This window comes from Arvicola amphibius, chromosome 5 (genome assembly GCF_903992535.2).
Source record: "Arvicola amphibius chromosome 5, mArvAmp1.2, whole genome shotgun sequence".
NCBI classification, from domain to species: Eukaryota; Metazoa; Chordata; class Mammalia; order Rodentia; family Cricetidae; genus Arvicola; species Arvicola amphibius.
The window spans coordinates 21,209,896-21,230,141 of record NC_052051.1 but is presented as its reverse complement, the minus strand read 5'-3'; the positions used below and the strand labels follow the sequence as shown (position 1 = coordinate 21,230,141).

General features: G+C 41.1%; 1 protein-coding gene across 1 annotated transcript in view; it reads right to left on the bottom strand.

Annotated features, from left to right (window-relative positions):
• Nucleotides 1-20,246, bottom strand: part of Samhd1 (SAM and HD domain containing deoxynucleoside triphosphate triphosphohydrolase 1) — a 38,009-nt gene that overhangs the window by 9,606 nt on the left and 8,157 nt on the right. Inside the window, exons 4-12 of the mRNA XM_038330114.1 lie at nucleotides 18,742-18,902; nucleotides 17,404-17,519; nucleotides 16,175-16,245; nucleotides 12,577-12,735; nucleotides 10,845-10,945; nucleotides 9,328-9,454; nucleotides 6,947-7,038; nucleotides 5,536-5,651; nucleotides 250-389 (exon numbers count right to left, since the gene is read on the bottom strand). Of these exons, the coding sequence (XP_038186042.1) occupies nucleotides 250-389; nucleotides 5,536-5,651; nucleotides 6,947-7,038; nucleotides 9,328-9,454; nucleotides 10,845-10,945; nucleotides 12,577-12,735; nucleotides 16,175-16,245; nucleotides 17,404-17,519; nucleotides 18,742-18,902 (1,083 nt within the window). The remainder of the gene's footprint in view (nucleotides 1-249; nucleotides 390-5,535; nucleotides 5,652-6,946; nucleotides 7,039-9,327; nucleotides 9,455-10,844; nucleotides 10,946-12,576; nucleotides 12,736-16,174; nucleotides 16,246-17,403; nucleotides 17,520-18,741; nucleotides 18,903-20,246) is intronic.

The window sequence follows — 20,246 nt, the reverse complement described above, 5'->3', positions numbered from 1 at the left end:
AGAGCAGATTTTTATTATAGTCGCTTAGACCTGCCTTTGAACCTTAACCCGACAGCTTTCATGAGCAACGTTTTTACTACCATCCAGCCTCAGTTTTTTTTGGTCTGGTAAATAGGCCTAAGAATAGTGTGAAGATGAAACGAGAACACACAGGAAGCATGGCTACTGGGAAGATTAACGGCTTCTTCTTGAGGACAGAGACTGGGATAACCCTCCATGAACTGCAGGATAGCTAATGACGCAACTTACCTTTCTAATCTTGCGCTGACCGTTTGGCTGGGTCTCACCCAAATACTTGTATAGATCACGGCGTTCGATGTTCCTTAAAATACTTCGTGCCTCAGACAACCGTGAATCAGTAGAGTTTAAAATCTCCAGATAAATGTTATCTGCCAATGTGATGAAATTTCATTCACATTAAAATGACAGTAGATTTAACCATTGTGGTCCTGAAATGGTCCTAATAAGGCAGAGCATCATGACTCTGTGTGTACAAACGATGGCAACAAGAGGGGAAAAGGGCAAGCGCAGAAGTGGAAGATCCTCCCGTGGGAGACGAACTGAGAGTACCCCAGAACCGATGGCCTGAGCTGGGGCAGGCGGTACACAGAGACTTACTTATTACTGTTGGGCTTTTTTTTTTTTTTTTTGTAAACGAGACAAGATTTTGCTAATTATCTCTACACAGTGTTAAACACTTACAAACAAAATTACGTCTATGATCTACTTAAAACAGCTCAATGTTTGCCAGGAGGAGGCAGAGGGAAAGAATTGCTACGCGCTGACAGCAGTTAAAGCTAAGTGACAGTACATGGAAGTTTGTAAGCCGACTTCTTCAAAGGTTTTGTTTTCATAACGTTTTAAAATATTTTATTCTATGATGCTAACAGAAGGGAAAAAACCTTTCTTCTTTTGTCTTTTTTCAATTTTCTTTAAAAACTTTCTAATTAAAATAGCCTTCAACCAAATTCATTATTACCATCTTTCCATTAATAAAAAATCTATTTGTATACAATTTTCTTGCTTCTGTTTTCTTTTTTGAGAGAAGGTTTCACTTTTAGGGTGGTTTGAGCTTACTATATAACTCAGGTTGGTCTCAACATTGTGGCAATCCCCGGCTTCATCCTTCTAAGTGTAGCCACTGCATCTGGCTGTGTGTATAAGGGAATGGGAGGAGGTGAGGGAGTAGGAACTGGGATTGGTATGTAAAATGAAAAAAGATAGTTTGTTTTCTTTTCTTAGAATTATTTAGAATTTAGAATTTGAGGCCAGCCTGATCTGCAGTTCCAGGTCAGGCTCCAAAAGCTACACAGAAAAACCCTGTCTCAAAAAAAAAAAAAAAAAAAAAAAAAAGATCTAAACTAGAATAACCCCTCCCGTCTTCCAGGATGCTGGCCTTTAGAACAGATCAGGGAGCCATGGTATATGCCCTACCGCCATGACCACTACTGTTCAATCTGATCAGATGTAATAATCCTCAGATTTCTCTATTATAAATTTTTTGGGGGTGTGGTGCTGTGGACTGGACCCAGGCCTCACCCCACTCCTCTCCACCATCAGGCCTTAAATCAACAGCCTACCGGGTCTGAGACTGTACGCTAACCAACGATCTTTCAGTCACTGGTACTCAGTTTTAAAGGCTTAAATATAAAAAAAATGCTTTGGGACAAATTATTAGGAGATGTAAATACTGGGATATATAAATATAAATCACAAAGGTCTAAAGATGATAAGGCAAATAATGATTAAAAATTATTTGAGATACATAAAACAATAAAACATGCTTCAGACTTCCTTCCCTTTCTATGATATTGATATTTATGATTCCTAAAGTTCTTCTAAAAAATATTTATTTATTTATTTACTTATTATTATGTATACAATATTCTGTCTGTGTGTATGACCGTAGGCTAGAAGAGGGCACCAGAGCCTGTTACAGATGGTTGTGAGCCACCATGTGGTTGCTGGGAATTGAACTCAGGACCTCTGGCAGAGCAGGCAATGCTCTTAACCTCTGAGCCATCTCTCCAGCCACATTAATATAATTCTAATAAACTGATAAAACAGTGACTGCTTGCTGTTCAGCCACAGACTTGAGGATCTATATTCCAGGTGGTCATTTCTTAAGTATAGACTAAGAATGCTTCTGATTTTGATAGAGACATTTTCTTGACTTATATACGAATAAAAATAAATATATCACTCTTAACCAAAATTATTTTTAAGTTTCCAAATTGCTATTATGGCTCTGAAAGTGAGTCTCCTTGCCTCTTCTACAACATGGATTTCAATACAGACTACAAATAATAATAATAATAAAAATAACATAGCTGACTGACATTTTTGTCTCATAGAAAAAGTTCTTATAAGCTTCATGAAATCAGCTTGGATTCCAGGTCAACATAAATTCAGATAAGTATTGCTTGTCAAAAGTTAATTTTCCTACCTGCCTATTGGGTGGGGGGGCTTTCCCTCTCCCCTGGCCTGGAATACCTTTCTCTAATCTGCTAAAACTGCACATTTAAAAATTCCAAATATACACCGAAGAGAAAAAGTTTCCTCTTTAAAATTCCTAAATTTCATTTTCTGCCATTGATACACATTTGTTCCAGCAGAAATAAAAATCATTTAAAAGATTACAGATAACTTGGTCATCTCACTGCAACCCTGCGTGTGCCCTGCCTGCCTGCTCATTCCCCAGAGGGTTCCGCTGCACTCTCCTGACCCTCTCTCAACACCCACTGATACAATCGCTGCCTGCAGGGACAACAAAGGAAACAGCCTGCTCTGCCCAGGTTAACTGTTAACAAGGTGTTCCAGTCTTCAAGACCCCCAGCTTCGCCTTCAGGCCAGCAGGACGCAGCCATGAGTGACTTCTACAGTCCTGTGTCACTCATCCCTTTTTCTACTGAACTCTACAGCCCAGGGGCTGGACCACCTTTAAAAATTGATCTGTATAATTTTTAATTTATAATTGAACTGCTGTATAAATTCTGCCTATGATCCTGCAATGTATGTGCTATCAGACAATCTCCTTATGTACGTCTGACAATTGTTCTGTTGGGAAAATCTTGCCATGTATACTTTGAGACAAGTTGGTTCTTCCCTTTCATAGCCAAAATGGTTTGTTGTTTTTTTTTTTTGTTTTTGTTTTTGTTTTTTTTTTTGGTTTTTCGAGACAGGGTTTCCCTGTAGTTTCTAGAGCCTGTCCTGGAACTAGCTCTTGTAGACCAGGCTGGCCTCGAACTCAGAGATCCGCCTGCCTCTGCCTCCCGAGTGCTGGGATTAAAGGCATGCGCCACCACCGCCCGGCCCAAAATGGTTTGTTATGCCTTGATTACAAATTTGACTTATTAGGTCAACTTCAGCTGCAGCCTTGGTACCACAGATGCATACCGCTAATCCAGGTAAACCTTTTATCTAACAATGTTTCACCAAAAATGCAGATTAATCAGATTAATACAATTAATCAAAGGCTAATAGAGCAAACTAACTTTCTAAATTCAATCTTTTCTTTTTGATAACTCAAAATCATAACAGTTAGATACGCCTAACCACATCATGTCATCATGTCATCCCATTATAGATTCCTATATTAGTCCTCTTCTTTACCACAGAGCAGAGATATTCAAAAATCATATACAACTACACTTACAAGATGGTTCAACTAATTCTCAGCTTACTATCAATATATATTTTTGATTGATTATTAATTATAGATTGATTATAAATATTATTGTCGATTATAAATAGATTGTTAATATAAATGTTGACTAAATACTGGTATTAATTATTGATTACTAATTTCAATATCATTACTTATTATTCTTCCAGTTGTCTTCAGACTTTTTAATTATCCACGTTACTCGCTGCTCTAAGATTGACTTACTTGCTTCTCTTTTTAAACAGAAAAGGCTGAGAAGCCAGGAGTGTTTCTCATGAGCTTTTGTGGGCCATGATGCAATTACAGCTTATAGCAATTGATAATTCAGATATCAACCCACCCAAGAAATTCCTCAGATGGAGGAACCCTTCCCAGCAAAGCCAGCAGGGCCACTGACTCTGAAAACTGTTGCTTTCATCTGTAATTTCACTTGTGCAGTAACAGCTATGCTATCTCCCCATTATCATGCATTTTCATGTAATGTGTACATGTAATCTCACGATTACATCTCAATCTTATGGACACACATATCTGTGGATGGTCAAAAGGATGACTACTCTCTACACTATGTTATGCACATTATGGTGAGAAACTTAGAGGCCTGTTCTCTATCACTAGTCTTACTGACAGAACAAGCTGGCCAGACATGCGTCCTTCTGGACAGAACACAGACAGAACTTCCACAGATTTTACTTATGAAATTGCAGACACCTAAGCCTTCAGGGGATTTATGATGAATTAGGGAGGAATTGCATGTGCGTATCCTTGTTCTATTTTAGTCCTTCAAGAGACCAATAGCACCTAATTGACTAACCATGTCCAGATACCATTAATCACACTTTAGAAATACAAAATAATGCACATATTCTTTCCCTTTTCCTTAGATGTCTCAATGGTTTAGCTTTCTCCCTTTGTAACCTGTGGCGGCCCCTTTAAGAGACGGCCGGTGGCTCCCCACACCACAGCTGCGGTCAGCTACAAACTAGTTTAGAAGTTTTGCTACAGATCTTCAAAGAATGCCTGTGTCCCCGAGAATTTTCCAGATAGTCTTTTTTATTACTAGCAAGTTGCTAAGATATACATGCCTGGGAATTGGTTATGGCAGAAGAGAAGACTAAGAATACAGAGATCAAACTGTAGGGGCTGGAGAGATGGCTCAGAGGTTAAGAGCATTGCCTGCTCTTCCAAAGGTCCTGAGTTCAATTCCCAGCAACCATATGGTGGCTCACAACCATCTGTAATGGGGTCTGGTGCCCTCTTCTGGCGTGCGGGAATACATGGAGGCAAAATGTTGTATACATAGTAAATAAATAAATATTTAAAAAAAAAAGAAATCAAACTGTAGAAGAAATAGCTTGAGAAGAAATAAGATGGAGAAGAAAAAAAAAGAATGTAGATAATTAGAACAAGAATGAATTGGAACAGAGTATTGTGACAGAAAACTGAAATTAGAACTGAGACAGAGAATTAGAACAAAGGAAATATAAACAATTAGGAGGAAAAAACAAAGAGTCTATAGAATAGAAAGAACGTTGTGAGAGAAGATTCTTTCCCTACAGCCATCAGACTTTAAGTTCCTACGCTTTTTGTGGCTGCTCTTTTGGAAAGTCTTCAAGGCACGCCCTTAAAGGTTTTCAATACTCAGTGATGGCAAGGCTTGTTTGGCTTTTTTTTTTTAAAGTATTAATCGAGTTGTATTAAGTACAAGAGGTACTGTGCCTCATCTAAGTGTTACCTCCACATTACACCTACTTTAAGAATGATTTTTTTTTTGTAATTTCACATATGTATGTACTTCTTTCTCATGTCTTCTCTATCCCCATAAGGGCAGCTGATATCTAACATGGACATGTGTGTTCCCGAGTTCTTACCCGTCAGCTTAGTGAAGGCTACCATGTCATCAATAGCTGTAGAGATACTGTACTTCTTCCCCTCGGCCCCTATAATCTCCACATAGGGGTCTGCTTTGATGAAGGCCTCTTGGATCCTAAAGATCATATAACACATAAAGACATTTGAAAATTCACTTTATACCTTGCTCAAAAAGATCTTTCTAGTTTAAGGAAACAAAATCTTGAGGTATGATGTTCAAAGCCAGCTGTTTATTAATTAATATCCTTGTAATGACATGATGCCCCGTGAGCTGTGTGCCTACTATGTTCCAGGCACTATGGCGGAGCTTTACAGACCTTATTTAGTTTTTCCAATAATACACATATCCAGCTCCAATTTTATAGTATCAGAAATAACATGACTTTTCTTTAAACAAGCTCAGAAGAAGCATATCAAGCTTTGAACCAAAGCCTTTCTGACTCTAAACTGGAAACAAAATTACTTTAGCTCTTTCCTTCTCTTGAGACAAGGTCTCATGTAGCTCAGGCCAAAGCTGCTACGTACCTAAGAATGACTTTGAACTGTCTCTCCCTCCCCAGTGCTGGCATCACAGACCTGTGCTATCATAGTCAGCTTTACACCTCCTTTCTTGTTTGTTTGTTTGTTTGTTTTGCTTTGTGACTGGGTTTTCTACACAGCTCTGGCTGTCCTGGGACTTACTGTGTAGACCAGGCTGGCCTTGAACTCACAGAGGTCCACCAGCCTCTGCCTTCCTAGTGTGTGATCAAAGGGGTGTGCCACCATGCCTGGCTACACCTAACTTCTGGTTTATGTTAGGACTCTTCTGGAACCAAATGTGGTGGTTCATGCCTGTGATCCCAGCACTTGGAAGGCGGAAGCCAGAGAATCATGAATTTGAGGACGATGTGGGCTATACAGTAAATTCCAGACCTGTCAGGGACATAAGTATGAGATCCTGTCTTAAAAACAAAGGAAGGAAACTCTTGATGGGGTCCCTGAGACGTGTACAGACTGTGCAGTTTTTGGCTATAGTTCTGACTAGAACAGGGAAAAAGATAAAATTCCTATTTGCTACTCACTTTGAAAAATATTTGACAGGATAAAGGCAGAAATTAGCATAATTTTGTTGTTAGCTTAGAATGTCAGGTATTCATGACTCACTACCTCTATGAATAATAGCTGTGTGTGACTTCCTGCTCAGGACTCTGAGCCACTCTGGCAGCATCTGCATGCCTAGCCTAGGCCAGCTCCTTCCTCTCCATCTACCACACCATCACATCCATTTTCCTCCTCCTACATTTACTATATGCCAGTCTTCTTTTAAGGAAGCCTTTTTAGATTGCACAGATTGCTCAGCTTGATCTGGGAATGCTACTGTGGCAAAGCATCATGTAAACTTTTATAATGCGGTAACACTGACATTCTTACATTATATCGATGAGGTTGCTGATTTTATGTTGATAAGCTCTGCGGTGTAAGCTGCTGCGTGTGTAGAACATGTCGTACAGATTTCCAACCTCCTGCAAGGGAACAGAATGGTAATGCAGGATCAGACTGTGTTCTCTGTTGGAGACAGGGTCTTACTATGTAGCCCCAGGTATCCTAGAACTCATTATGTAGATCAGGCTGGCCTTGAACTCAGACATTTACCTGCCTCTGCCTCCTGAATGCTGGGATTAAAGGGCCAGCATAAAAAAGACTCTCCTATAGCATAATTCCATACTACTTTTCAAGTTGTATGAGTATCGTTGTGGTGATTTGAAAGAAAATGGCCCCCAAAGGGAGCGGTACTTTAGGAGGCGTGGCTTTGCCGGAGAAGGCGTGGTCTTGTTGGAGGAAGTGTATCACTGTGTGGGTGGGCTTTGAGGTTTTATACATACTCAAGCCACATCCAGTGTCGTACTTGGTTTCTCATTCATTCATTCATTCATTCATTCATTCATTCATTTATTATGTATACAATATTCTGTCTGTGTGTATGCCTGCAGGCCAGAAGAGGGCACCAGACCCCATTACAGATGGTTGTGAGCCACCATGTGGTTGCTGGGAATTGAACTCAGGACCTTTGGAAGAGCAGGCAATGCTCTTAACCACTGAGCCATCTCTCCAGCCCTGCACTTGTTTTCTTGATGCCTACAAGATATAGGACTCTCAGCTACCTCTCCAGTACCATGCCTGCCTGCACGCCACCATGTCCCACCACGATGATAATGGACTGAACCTCTGAAACTGTAAGTGAGCCACCATAATTAAATGTTTTCCTTTATAAGAGTTGCCATGGTCATGATGTCTCTCTTCATAGCAATAAAAACCCTAAGACATCATCTAGTAAGGACCCAACGGGGCTGAAATTCCAGTTTTCTTACTTATTTAGCCCATCTCTTTAATGTGCCTCACTTTGCCGACTTGTTGAATAGCAAAATATGGCTTGTCCCACCAAAATTCACATCAACGTTCAGTCCCTAAAGCAATGGTGGTGAGAGAGGCAGGGCCTTTAAGAGGTGATGAAGTTATCAGGACTCCGATCTCAAGAGATGACTAGGTCAGTTCCTGAGAACAGGAAGTTATAAAGTCAGTCTGGCACGGCCCCTCCCTCTTCAGCACCTTCCTCGCTTGCACCTCTGACTTTCACCATGCATGGAGCAGCGTGTCATCCACACCAGAAGTATGAACTAGATAAACTATGAACTAGATAAACCTCTTTTCTTTATAAATCACACAGGCTTGGGTATTCTGTTATAATGACAGAAAGCAGACTGAAACAAATGAAATAATAATAGTACTACCTCATAGGGTGATGAGGACTGAGTTGATCTATCAAGAACACTTAAAGCCTATCTAGTATAAGACTCAAAAATGTGGAATTTAATTTTATTATTATTGTTATTATTTAACAATCTAATAGAGTGGAAAAAGCCCTTAGAACACTTAACAAATTCCAAGCATTAGGAAGGGTTTGAAGGAGCTAGACAGTTGTGGCGCACGCCTTTAATCCCAGGCAAAGGCAGGCGGATCTCTGTGAGTTCAAGGCCAGACTAGCCTACAGAGCGAGTTCCAGGACAGGCTCCAAAGCTACAGAGAAACCCTGTCTCAAAAAATCAAAAAAGGAGAAGGGTTTGAAGGGCTAGAGAGATGGCTTAGCAGTTAAAGAGTCTGCTACTCTTGCAGAGGACCTGAGTCTGACTCCTAGCATCCATGTTGGACATATCAAGTACCTGTAACTCCAGCACCAGAGGATGTGATGCCTTCTTCTGGCCTCTGGGAGAAGCTATCTTATGTGCACGTACCCACACACAGACATATATGTGCATGATTAAAATTAATAATATATTGTTTTTAGAGATAAGTTTGTGGGGCTACAGAGATATCACCAGCTAAAAGAATGTCTGCTGCACAAGCATGAGGACCTGGGTTCGAATCCCAGCACCTGTGTAATGAGCTGGGTGTGGTCTCCTGTGCACCTGCAACCCCAGTGCTGGGTGAGACAGAAACAGGAGGATGACTAAGAAAAACCATGAGCACAAGGTGTAGGGAACCTTGACATAAAAGGATAAGGCAGACAGTGATGGAGGGCAGCCTCTGCATGCGTTCACACAGGCATGCACAGCAAGTACACACAGAGCCCATATATGTACACGTACATACACAATCTAAAAAAAAAAAAATCAAAAGAGAGAGAAGGAAGGAAGGAGGGAGGGAGGAAATGAAAGAAAAGAGAGATGGCTTCTAGATCTTTTCAAATTGCTAAGTGATTATTTCCAGATCTCAGAGCAGGAGCTGCATCCTTATTTTCTGAAGATAGGACTGACCTTTTCCCTGGTGCAGATGTGCTTCATCTTATAGCCACCTTCACTGTCTTCCACTTCACAGACACGGGAAAACATGACATAGCGTTTGTAATCAAAATTATTTTTGATTCCAAGATGGTGACAGTCTCTAGAAAGTTCCAAAGCAGAGATACAAAACAGTTCAACAGGGAAACTGTGCCTTAAATACAAACAGTACACTTCTTTTCTTTCTTTTCAATTCTGAACCAGGCTTTGGATCTACCAGCTTGTAGAAGGCTGGTTGGGGACTGAAGAATACACTGAAGGGCCGGGCGGTGGTGGCGCACGCCTTTAATCCCAGCACTCGGGAGGCAGAGGCAGGCGGATCTCTGTGAGTTCGAGGCCAGCCTGGTCTACAAGAGCTAGTTCCAGGCCAGGCTCTAAAAAAGCTGCAGAGAAACCCTGTCTCGAAAAAAAAACCAAAAAAAAAAAAAAAATACACTGAAGGACACAGAGAGGTGTGACTGGCTAGGTCAGTCAGCGAGAGATTCCCTGGAAGATCGAGAGGCAGCTGCTATCGAATGGAGACCTGGAGAGCTAGCACCAGGTGCAGTGTGTAGACACTGGATTATGAATTGCACAAGCGAACAGTAACAAGACAGTTAAGAAACAGCTAGGGAATTCTGAATCCTGACCATATATTAATACCTTAGCCTGGAGTAGTGGCGCACACCTTTAATCCCAGCACTCAGGAGACAAAGGCAGGAGGATCTCTGAGTGTTTTTAGGTTTAACAGAGATACTTTCAGAGCCACAAAGAAGCATTTCATGATGAGATCCTATGTTGCCTGAGATTTGCTTTAAAATAATGTGAAATCACTCAGGAGATAGAAGCAGGCAATCTCCATGAGCTTGATGTCAGATTGGTCTACACAGTGAGACACTGTCTCAAACTAGCATTAAAATAATTTGGAGGGTAGAATGATCAAAATAAGATTGGTCAAGTGAGGCAGAGTGTGGTGGTGCACGCCTTTAATCCCAGCACATGGGAGGCAGAGGCAGGCGGATTAAACCTGGGCATGTTCTAATTTGGTCTGATTGGAATCATTGCATCGGCGGAGAGGTTGGCCATTCAAGGAACAATACTTAACACACAGCTGCTTGAGGTATGAGCAGCTGGAAGGTCCTTATGCTGTTCTCACTTCTGACTAAAATCCTTCATTACATTTAAGAACAAAGCCTTGATTGTGAAGAAGTAAACAGAGAGGAAAAAGGGAATTTTTCCCACTTCAAAATGAGACTGTCTTCTACCTTGACCCAGCTAAAGAGCTAACCAGAGCCCAACAGGACGCAGAAGAGTAAGCGATGGTGATGCAAGACAAGGCGGGAAGGAACCCAGAGCATTCAGAACGAGGGGAAGGCTGTTTCACTTCTGTCACAGCGGCCACGAAACTAGTGCTAACGCTGGGACCGTGGTGCCCGACTTCTGATCAGCTGGGTAAACCCTCATGCTACATTTGTACAAAGACTTCAGCAACGTGGAAAATGTCCAGTGCATACCTGGCAAAGTAATCCCATTTGTCCACATCGATGCCATTTCTTTTGTTAGCTACTATCTCATAGAGGAAGCTCTTCTCGATAGGACGTCCTTTATAGGGCCACTGGAAAACAAGAGAGTCTCATGAAGGTTTTAGGTAGATGCAGACCTATTTATAAGCAAGGCAACCCTATCGACATGCAAATTACAAACAAGACAGTGAAGTCAGAAGGCTAACCTTTCTTTCTCCTCCTCAAGTCTGCTGAAGTAGGAAGGGAAAAGAAATGCTGAAGTAAGTATATGTTACCCTATTAATACCAAGTCTTCCATCTGGGGATGTTGCTCTGTGGTACAGTGCATGCATATGTGACCACCTGGGTTTGACTGCCAGCACCACAAAAATAAATGAATAAATAAAGGTCTATAAATAGCTGGTGCGATGGCTTAGCACGTCAAGGCTTTTGCTGCCAACCTGAGTTCTATCCCTAGGACCCACAAGGTGAAAAGAGAGAACCGACTCCTGCAGATTGTCCTGTGACTTCCACATGTACATTGTGGTCCACAGGCAGCCGTGTGTGTGTGTGTGTGTGTGTGTGTGTGTGTGTGTGTGTGTGCGAGCACGTGCATATGTATGTGCTTGTGTGTGTACATACACAGAGAGACCAGAGGTCAATTTTGAATGTCTCCTTCTGCCTCTCAGTGATGAGGTTACAAGCCTGTGCCCAGCCATGCTTTTTTTTGTTTTGTTTTGTTTTGTTTTTTTGAGACAGGGTTTCTCTGTGTAATAGTCCTGGCTGTCCTGGAAGTTACTTTGTAGACCAGGCTGGCCTCGAACTCACCGAGATGTGCCTGCCTCTGGCTCCCAAGTGCTGGGATTAAAGGCTTATGCCACCACTGCCAGGAGCTTTTTTTTTTTTCAATTGTTGTGTGCTGTGGAATACTCTTTGTGTGCTGTAAATATGTACTACTCTCATTGGTGAATAAAGAGCTGACTGGCTGATAGCTGGGCAAGAAGAGAGGGATATCCTAGTCTGGCTATGACTAGGAGGATGCTGGGAAGAAGAAGGGCAGAGAAGCAGGAGATAAACAGACTGTGGTGAAAGAAGGTATCACCACAGGACAGGGGGTAGATAAGCAATATGGGTTAATTTAAGCTGTAGGAGCTAGTTAGTAACCATCATAAGCTATCGACCGAGCATTTGTAACAACTAATAATAACGTGACTTGGGAACTGGCTGATTGGAAAGAAAAGTCGGCCTACAGCTGCGCTGTTTTGTTTGAGATAGAGTCCTCCTATGTAGGGCTGGCTGGCCTGGAATTCTCTACGTAGACCAGGTGGCCTCTGTCCTCCCGGAGTGCTGGAATTAAAGGTGTGCACTACTCAGCTTGCCTTTTTATGTGGGCGCTGGTATCTGAACTCAGGCACTCATCCTCGCATAGCGAGGACCCTTACCTGCTGCGTTATCTCTCCAGCCCAGGCATGTACTTTTACGTTCTAATCCTCCTGCTTCTGCATCCCAAGTACTGACGTTACAGACATAAGCTATCATTTGGGGGAAATAATGTCTAAAGAACTCAAGATGAGGGGAAAAATACATCTTTTTGCTTTTGTTTTTGCATTAGAAGGCAGATGTATATAACTTATATTCTGATGTTTAGCACCCCTCCAACAGCCAAATGTATAGCTCTGACAGAATCAAGAAGAGACTAAATGGAAAGTGGCATTGGCTCTGATTAACAAAAATAAACACTCACCAAAGAGTCTTTGTTCGGTGTCTTTGGATCTGGTCCCTTAATTTGTTCCTTGATAAAGAGAATATCTTCGTCAGGGTCGAGACCATAGTTTATCATGACAGGTCTGAGGTTATTAGAAGCAACCAGATGCTCAAACATCTTAGCTGAGCCTTCTTCATGCTGCGAAAGTGAATTCAACACAGCCTGTTACAGATTCTCTAATTAAACAGATTATTCTGGATTCTAGGTAACCTCAGATGAAGTGTCACAATTACCGAGTTTCCAACTACATTGTTACAGCTTTTAAATTCGCCGATTTTTGTCAACATTTATTTGCCTAGAAAACATTTTCAGTTGGTTGGTTGGTTTTTTGAGATGGTCTCACTATATAGTTCTGTTGGCCAGGAACTTGCTATGTAGACCAGGTTGGCCTTGTACTCATAGAGATTCACCCGTCTCTGCTCCCTGAGTCCCTGGATTAAAGTCGTGCCCCACCATGCCCAGTCACAAAGCAACTTTTATTAGCTTTTGAAATGAGCACACAAAGGGATGAGCTTTACTGTAGCATCTTCACATATACTTTATTTTATTGAGCCTCTTCCCCAGTCTTCAAAACCTTTATAAACTGTGTTTCTTATTTCATAAATAAATACAACAAAAATATTTTATGAAATATAACCATTTGCCGGACGGTGGTGGCGCACGCCTTTAATCCCAGCACTCGGGAGGCAGAGGCAGGCGGATCTCTGTGAGTTCGAGACCAGCCTGGTCTACAAGAGCTAGTTCCAGGATAGGCTCCAAAGCCACAGAGAAACCCTGTCTCGAAAAACCAAAAAAAAAAAAAGAAATATAACCATTTATATTACCAAGAAGGATATTACCATATTACCACATGATATAGGTAGAATGAAGATCACTTTAAAATTTAGGGTTTTTTATTTTTTCAAACACAGAAGAACATTTGAGCTGTTGGTTGATATTTCCACAACATTGCCAGTAAAATTAAGTGTCTCCAAGCTCTGGTGTCAAGATCTATCTTAAACTCTCAAATCAGTCACCTGGTTGCTCATGTCTCTGTTCATCCGTTCACAGTCACTATAAAGAGCAACTGACCCCTGGAGATATCAGTCCTCTCATATGTCTTATCAAAACTGATTAAAAATGAAAACGAACCTGGAATGACCCTATAACTATTATGAATTGACTCAAGCTATATTAATTACAAACACATAAAATAATAAGTTTGTTACCTTGATTATGTGTTGTCTGTTTTGAGTAAGGTCTCATCACATCACCCACACTGACCTGAACTCACTATATAGCCTGGACTGGCCTGGAACTTGCGCTTTCTCCTTGGGAATAATTATAGTAGAATGCTGGTTCACACTTCATAAATTCACATACACAATCACTGTTCTAAGTACAAAACCCTATTATACAATAATAATAATTAAATGAAACATGGGGCTAGAGAAATGGCTCAGTGCGCCACAACACAGCACACACAAACACAGCATATACATAGCACACACACCCACACACACCCACACACACACACAGAGTAATGGTTGAGTAGCTCCTAGTGAGTTCCTAGATCTTATTTGATCAATCCTGCTGGAGACAAAAAAAAAAAATTATACTCTGGATAACTAACTTCATGACCGTATTGGCCAATGGCCAGAAGCAGGCAGATGTTAAAAGAAAGTCAACAGTAGGATGAGAGGGCAAAGAACTAACTTCCAATTGTATGGCCTTCATCTAGGGAGCAGGCCACACAGCACTAAAACTGATGGGAAACTGTGCGATTTACTGACTTAAAGGAGACTAGAAAACGTCTTTCTCAAAAGGCATTGTTAAAAAAATAAGTGGCAGGTGGGTCTCTGTGAGTTCAAGGCCAGCCTAGTCTAAGCAAGTTCCAGGAAGGACAGCCAAAGCTGTTACACAGAGAAACCCTGTCTGGGGGTGGGGGTGGGGGTGAGGGGAGGTGGCAAGTCAAACACTAACAGAAAATAGTTCTAACACATATAAAACAATATACACATACATAAATTCTTACCAATCAATACTAAGTGGGCAAACAATAAAAACTCTTTTGCACGCGTGTGCCTATGGAGACGAGATGATGAGCTCAGCTATCATTTCTCTGGAGTTGTCCACCTTGGTTGGCCTTGAACTCTCCAAGTAGGCCAGGGTGGCTGGGCAGTAAACCCCAGGGACCCGGCAGTGTGTCCCTACCAACCAGGACTACAGACACACACATGCCACACTTGTCTTTTTTTTTTTTTTTTTTTTTTTAACAAAGGTTCTGGGGATCAAACTCAGGTGTTTAGCACCATACACACTGAGCTATCTCCCAGGGTCAAAATCTGCCCCACCTCACCTTACTGCAGTGTTGGGATCAAGCCTTAACTCAGCTGCTTGGCATGTGATCTCCCAGGAAGCAGCCTCCTAGCCCACTATTGAGAAAGTTTACACAGACACACAGACACACACAGAATGTATAAAACCATGTGGTGCCAACAACATGAAATCACACTTGCAACAGATTAGAGAATACAAATGAAACAGATACTAAGTCTAAGAAAAGACAGACTAATCTATGTTCAAGAAAATCAGAAGTGATGGAGGATTGATTTTAAAAGAACATGGAGAAAGGGCTGGGCTGTGGCGGTGGCACAAACTTAGTGTGTGCAGTGCTGTGGGTTTGAGCCTCAGCACCACAGAAAAAAAGGCAAGGCACAGGGAACTCTCTATATGATGAAAACGTTCGACAGTCTGACTGCGTGTGTTCATTTGTCAGACTCCTGCTAGCCTTGTACAATTAAAGCCAGGAGTGACAGCACACACCTTTAATCCCAGCTCTAGGGAAACAGAAGCAGGCAATCTCGGTTTCAAGACCCTGTCTCAAAACAAAAACAACAGTAACAATGATGTAAAAAAATATATTAAAAAAAGGAAAGGCAGAGAAAAAAAAATGGTTTGACATATAAGGAGCTTTTGGCTTAAGTTACTGTGCTTTTCTCCTCCAGCTGCTAGAAATACAGTGTGGTAGAAACCGGGAGGTCAACTCATTTCTCAAAAACTGATCCAAAATGCACAGCTTCATCACCTGCAAATGGGGGTTTCATTTAAAGCTAGAAATGAGGGTGTAGCATGTTCTCAGCTTTTGGGAGACTGAGGCAAGACAGCGTTCAAAGTTATTCTCAACTACCTGGGAAAACTGTATTAAAATACAGGTTCGTTTACTAAAAATAATGATACTTAACTTGATGGCTATACCAAAATAAAAGCTTAAGTTGGACTTTAAAAACAAACTGTGCAGCAAGGCAACAGAATAGAAAATAACATTACCCTGACAGCTGAGGAAGTGGTTTTCCAGGGTGGGTCCCTCACCTGACAGCTTTCTAAAGTCAGGCCCAGCACTATGCTCCGGAGGGTTTCAAGTCCCTTTCTCCACAGACTACTGTAAGGATCAAATGAAGCAGACAAATGTGAATGGGAGCACCCTGTACACTGCTTCAGGGAAGGATGCTAGAACCCAGAGAAGAAAGACAGGCAATGCAAGTGGACAGCTAGATAAATTCTATTTCTATTGACTATGGAACAGATGAATACATACCTTCCAATTTTTATGTGGGCAAGCAAGTGGGATAAATCTTCCATCAAACATATGAGAAAATGGCCCATGACCTAAAAACAAAAGCAGACTTCAAATAAGAAAAGTATTTGTAAATTGGCAAAATCTGAATTCTTAGAAAAAATATTTTTAGTTTACTAAAATAGTAAGAAAAAAAGAACAAATCTGCCTTTTCAATTTTCCAAAACAACAGAATAAGATGCAAAACCATATTGGAAAGCCAACCCTTTTTAGATCAGTCTCCAGTTTTGTATTTGCTACCAGGAATGCTAGAAGTTTTTTTGTAAAAAAAAAAAAAAAAAAAAAAAAAACAAGACAAAACAAAAAACAAACCAAAAACAACAAACAAACAAAAAAATCCCCAAAAGACTTGGATTGCAGCTCAGTTGGGAGAGCCAGGGCCTAGCATGCACAGTTCCTAGGTTTGCATTCAATCAAAAAGCATACAAGAACCAACTATCTTCTAAGAAGGATCTCTGAGCCTACTGAAATCCCTGGGCTCACAGAAAGGTAGGCCTCTGCTCCTTCAGTGTCTGTCCATGGAGACACAAGTACACACTCTCTTCTGTAACTAAAGAGATCAGAACAGCCACCTTTTTTTTTAATGAAAAGGATGATACTCTTCTACCTGGATTTAAATGGCCTAAGACCTCCTGTGAGTAAGGGAAGAAAAAGTATTTCTTAAAGCTGTTCTAGTTGTGAGAAGGAATGGATTTATAATGACTAAAGGGAAAAGCAATTTTAGTCAATGAGAGAAAAATCAGGTTCCCATTATCCTAAAGACAGAGCAAGAAAACTCACTTGTCGGAATGCCCCTTCAGCCAGTGCAGCGGCTCATGCTTGTAATCTCAGCACTCAGGAGGCGGAAGCAGGAGTATCGCCACGAGTTTGAGGCTAGCCCAGGCTAAATATAGTGAGTTCTAGGACAGTTTGGGTTACAGAGCAAGAACCCTGTCTCATGAATACATAAATAAATAAATAAATAAATGAATAATACCTTTCATGTGACATAGCAAAGAGGCTTAATATGGAAAATTCACAAGTAATAACAATGTTTTGTCCTTATCAATTATATTAGGAACCACGGAGCACTGTGATTAGTGAAAAATTAAAATACTTGTACATCTCCCTTGGTTAGACGGAGTTCTGAATGTGAAGGAGAGGGTGAGACGGTAGGCTCTTCCACGAAGTGAGAGCTTCTGTGAGCTTACCGAGGTCGTGGCAGAGCCCAGCAATCTGAACACAAAGCATATCTCGCTCACTGATCTGCAACTCCGGCTGTTTTTCAGCCAGTGCTCGAACGACGTAGCCTGCTAGGTATCCAACCCTGCAGAGAAAAAGATCAAAAGTCACACTTTGGTTTAAAAGATGAACCTTTAGAACTTGAAACTTTGAGTTTTGAGAGTTGGCTCTCTGATGTTCCAACATAGACTGAAGATAAGTGCTTGGCAGGGCTGAGGATGTGGTTTTGTAGAACACTTGACTAGCATGTAAAAGACCCTGGGTTTAATCCCCAGCAAAGCAAACAAAAATAAGACAAATAAATGGCATAATAACAAGCATTAAATGTACTTTCAGCACTTCTCTCCTGAACTCAGCTCTAGGAAGGTAGACAACTTGTTTGTGGCTTGGAAAGTTCTAATAAGGGTTCAATAAACTGTGTCTATAATTTGAGCATAGGTACATTTTATCTTGACTACTGGACCTGGACACAGTGACACACACCTGGAACTCTGGCATTTGGGAGGCTGAGGATTAGGAGTTTGAGGCCAGCCAAGGCTGTAAAATGAAACGCTGAAGGAAACAAAAGGAAGCAAGCGGAGCTGCAGGGGTGCAGTCGGTTAGTGCGCAGTACGTCTATGACAGAAGGAAGCAAGTGAGAAAGAAAAAAGCTTACAGAAATGAAAATCCACAAAGTAAATAAAAAAGCAAATACTTAATTCCCAATTGTACTCTACCCAATTGTACTTCTCCCAACTCTACACACAGAATGGCAAAGTACAAAACAGAGACAACCCTCCCAGGGCTTATAAGCACTTCTCTAACTCATAGATTTCCTGACACAATTACTTTGTTTAAAAGGGTGAATCTATAAAACTAAACAGGAGCCAGGCATGGTGGAGTGTGCCCAGAATCTCCATTCTCAGGAGATGAGGTGGGAGACACTGAGTCTGAGGTCAGCCTGAGCTCTCTCAGGAGCCTCTGTCCCAGAAGGAAAGAGATGAGAAGACTAACTAGGGACAAAAGGAAAACTAATCAAATTTACAGTTGGTTAAGCCAGCAGCCAACCCCAGTCAATGTAAGTATTTACAGACAAGTATTTAATCCAACTGACCTGTCAGCAGACACTAGGTTTCAGGAGGATATGATGCAGTTCCAAAAACACATAAAATGTGGTAAGAGGACGCCAAAGTCTCAGTTTTCTCATCAATGAAATAAAGATGTTGCAATGACCATTTGAGAAAGCGAACTCTAAGAGATTAAATGAGACTACTCCATGAGAGAGAAGCAGTAAAAGCTGCACGGTCCCCACGCCTTTCCCTTCTTACCCCAGACTGTGTTCAAAGCGATTGTGGGAAGCTCCGGGGAAAACATAGTAGCCGCCTCCCAGCTGTTTGATGTAGCGAAGCCGCTGAAACTGAGGTGTGTCAATGATTCGGATAAGGAGCGGGTGGAACTCAATATGGCCATGAATAGGATCATTAAATACCTGAAAAATGATGTTTAGAAAGTTGTCCTTTGACCTCCATATGCTTATACTGGCACACACAAGTCCCCCATCACACATACACAGAAACAATAAATACAATTTTAAAAACTGCCTTTAACAGTTAATATCATAATAGTTTCCTTGTTATAACAAAATGAACAGTGAACCTTTTATATTTTTAGATAATAATCATTTTAATAACTCAACTTCATTAACCAACAGCTAAAATTTTAAAAATTTGACATTCTATTTTTTATAAGCATTTACCTGTCTCTGTACCATGTATATTTGGAGAATATTAAAGTTTTCCATCCCACTCTGCAAAGTCACTTGATTATCATAAACTATATCAAGGTTATCATCGCTAATAATACTCAGGGAATGATATTAAAGTCCTCAGGAAGAGAAGGAACCGAGAATATCAAAATTAAATCCTCTGGGTATCCTTACTGCATAAGACCAAGTTCAGTGATCTCTAAATACCTAGTCATAAACAAGCATTCCTCCTAACACAAGGTCAACCTAACCATCACAAACAAGTGAGAACATACATACATACATACATACATACACACATACATAGACAGGGTTTCTCTGTGTAGCCCTGGCTGTACTGGAACTCGCTCTATGGACCAGGCTGTCCTCAAACTCAGAGATCTGCCTGCCTCTGCCTCCCAAGTGCTAGGACTAAAGCCGTGTGCCACCACCACCAGTGGTCATTTTTATTCTTACTATTATTACATGATATAAATGATTCCTCACAGAGTCATATGGTCTGCTTATGACTTGTAGTGACTGTATATCCTGGTCTGTTCCTAGCCCACAAGATAATACAATCCCATTAACTGTTCAGTTATTGTATATGCCAAGCAGAGTGGGCAAGAAATCAGTAGAAATCCAGCACCTGAACGCACAACAGCCCACAGCCATCTGTAACTCCAGTTCCAGGGGATCCAATGTCCTCTTCTGGCCTCCACAGGCATCACGTAAGAAAAGTGGCAAACACATATATACACAGGCAAAACACTCATACACATAAAAATTAATTAATTAAAAACTAAAACAAAAAACTTGCTGGATACGGAGATGTGTGTCTTTAATCCCAACACTTGAAGACAGAGGCAGGTGGATCTCTGAGTTTGAGGTCAGCCTGGGCTACATAGCAAGTTTGAGGACAGCCAGAGCTACACAGTGAGACACTCCCTCAAAAATAAATAAATAAATGAAAATAAAAACTAATAATAAAAGTTATTCTATGGCTGAAGGCTACTAGGGATTTTTGTCGAATTAGATGATTGCCAAAAACATCATCACCGGGCTAGAGATAGCTCAATGGGTCAACAC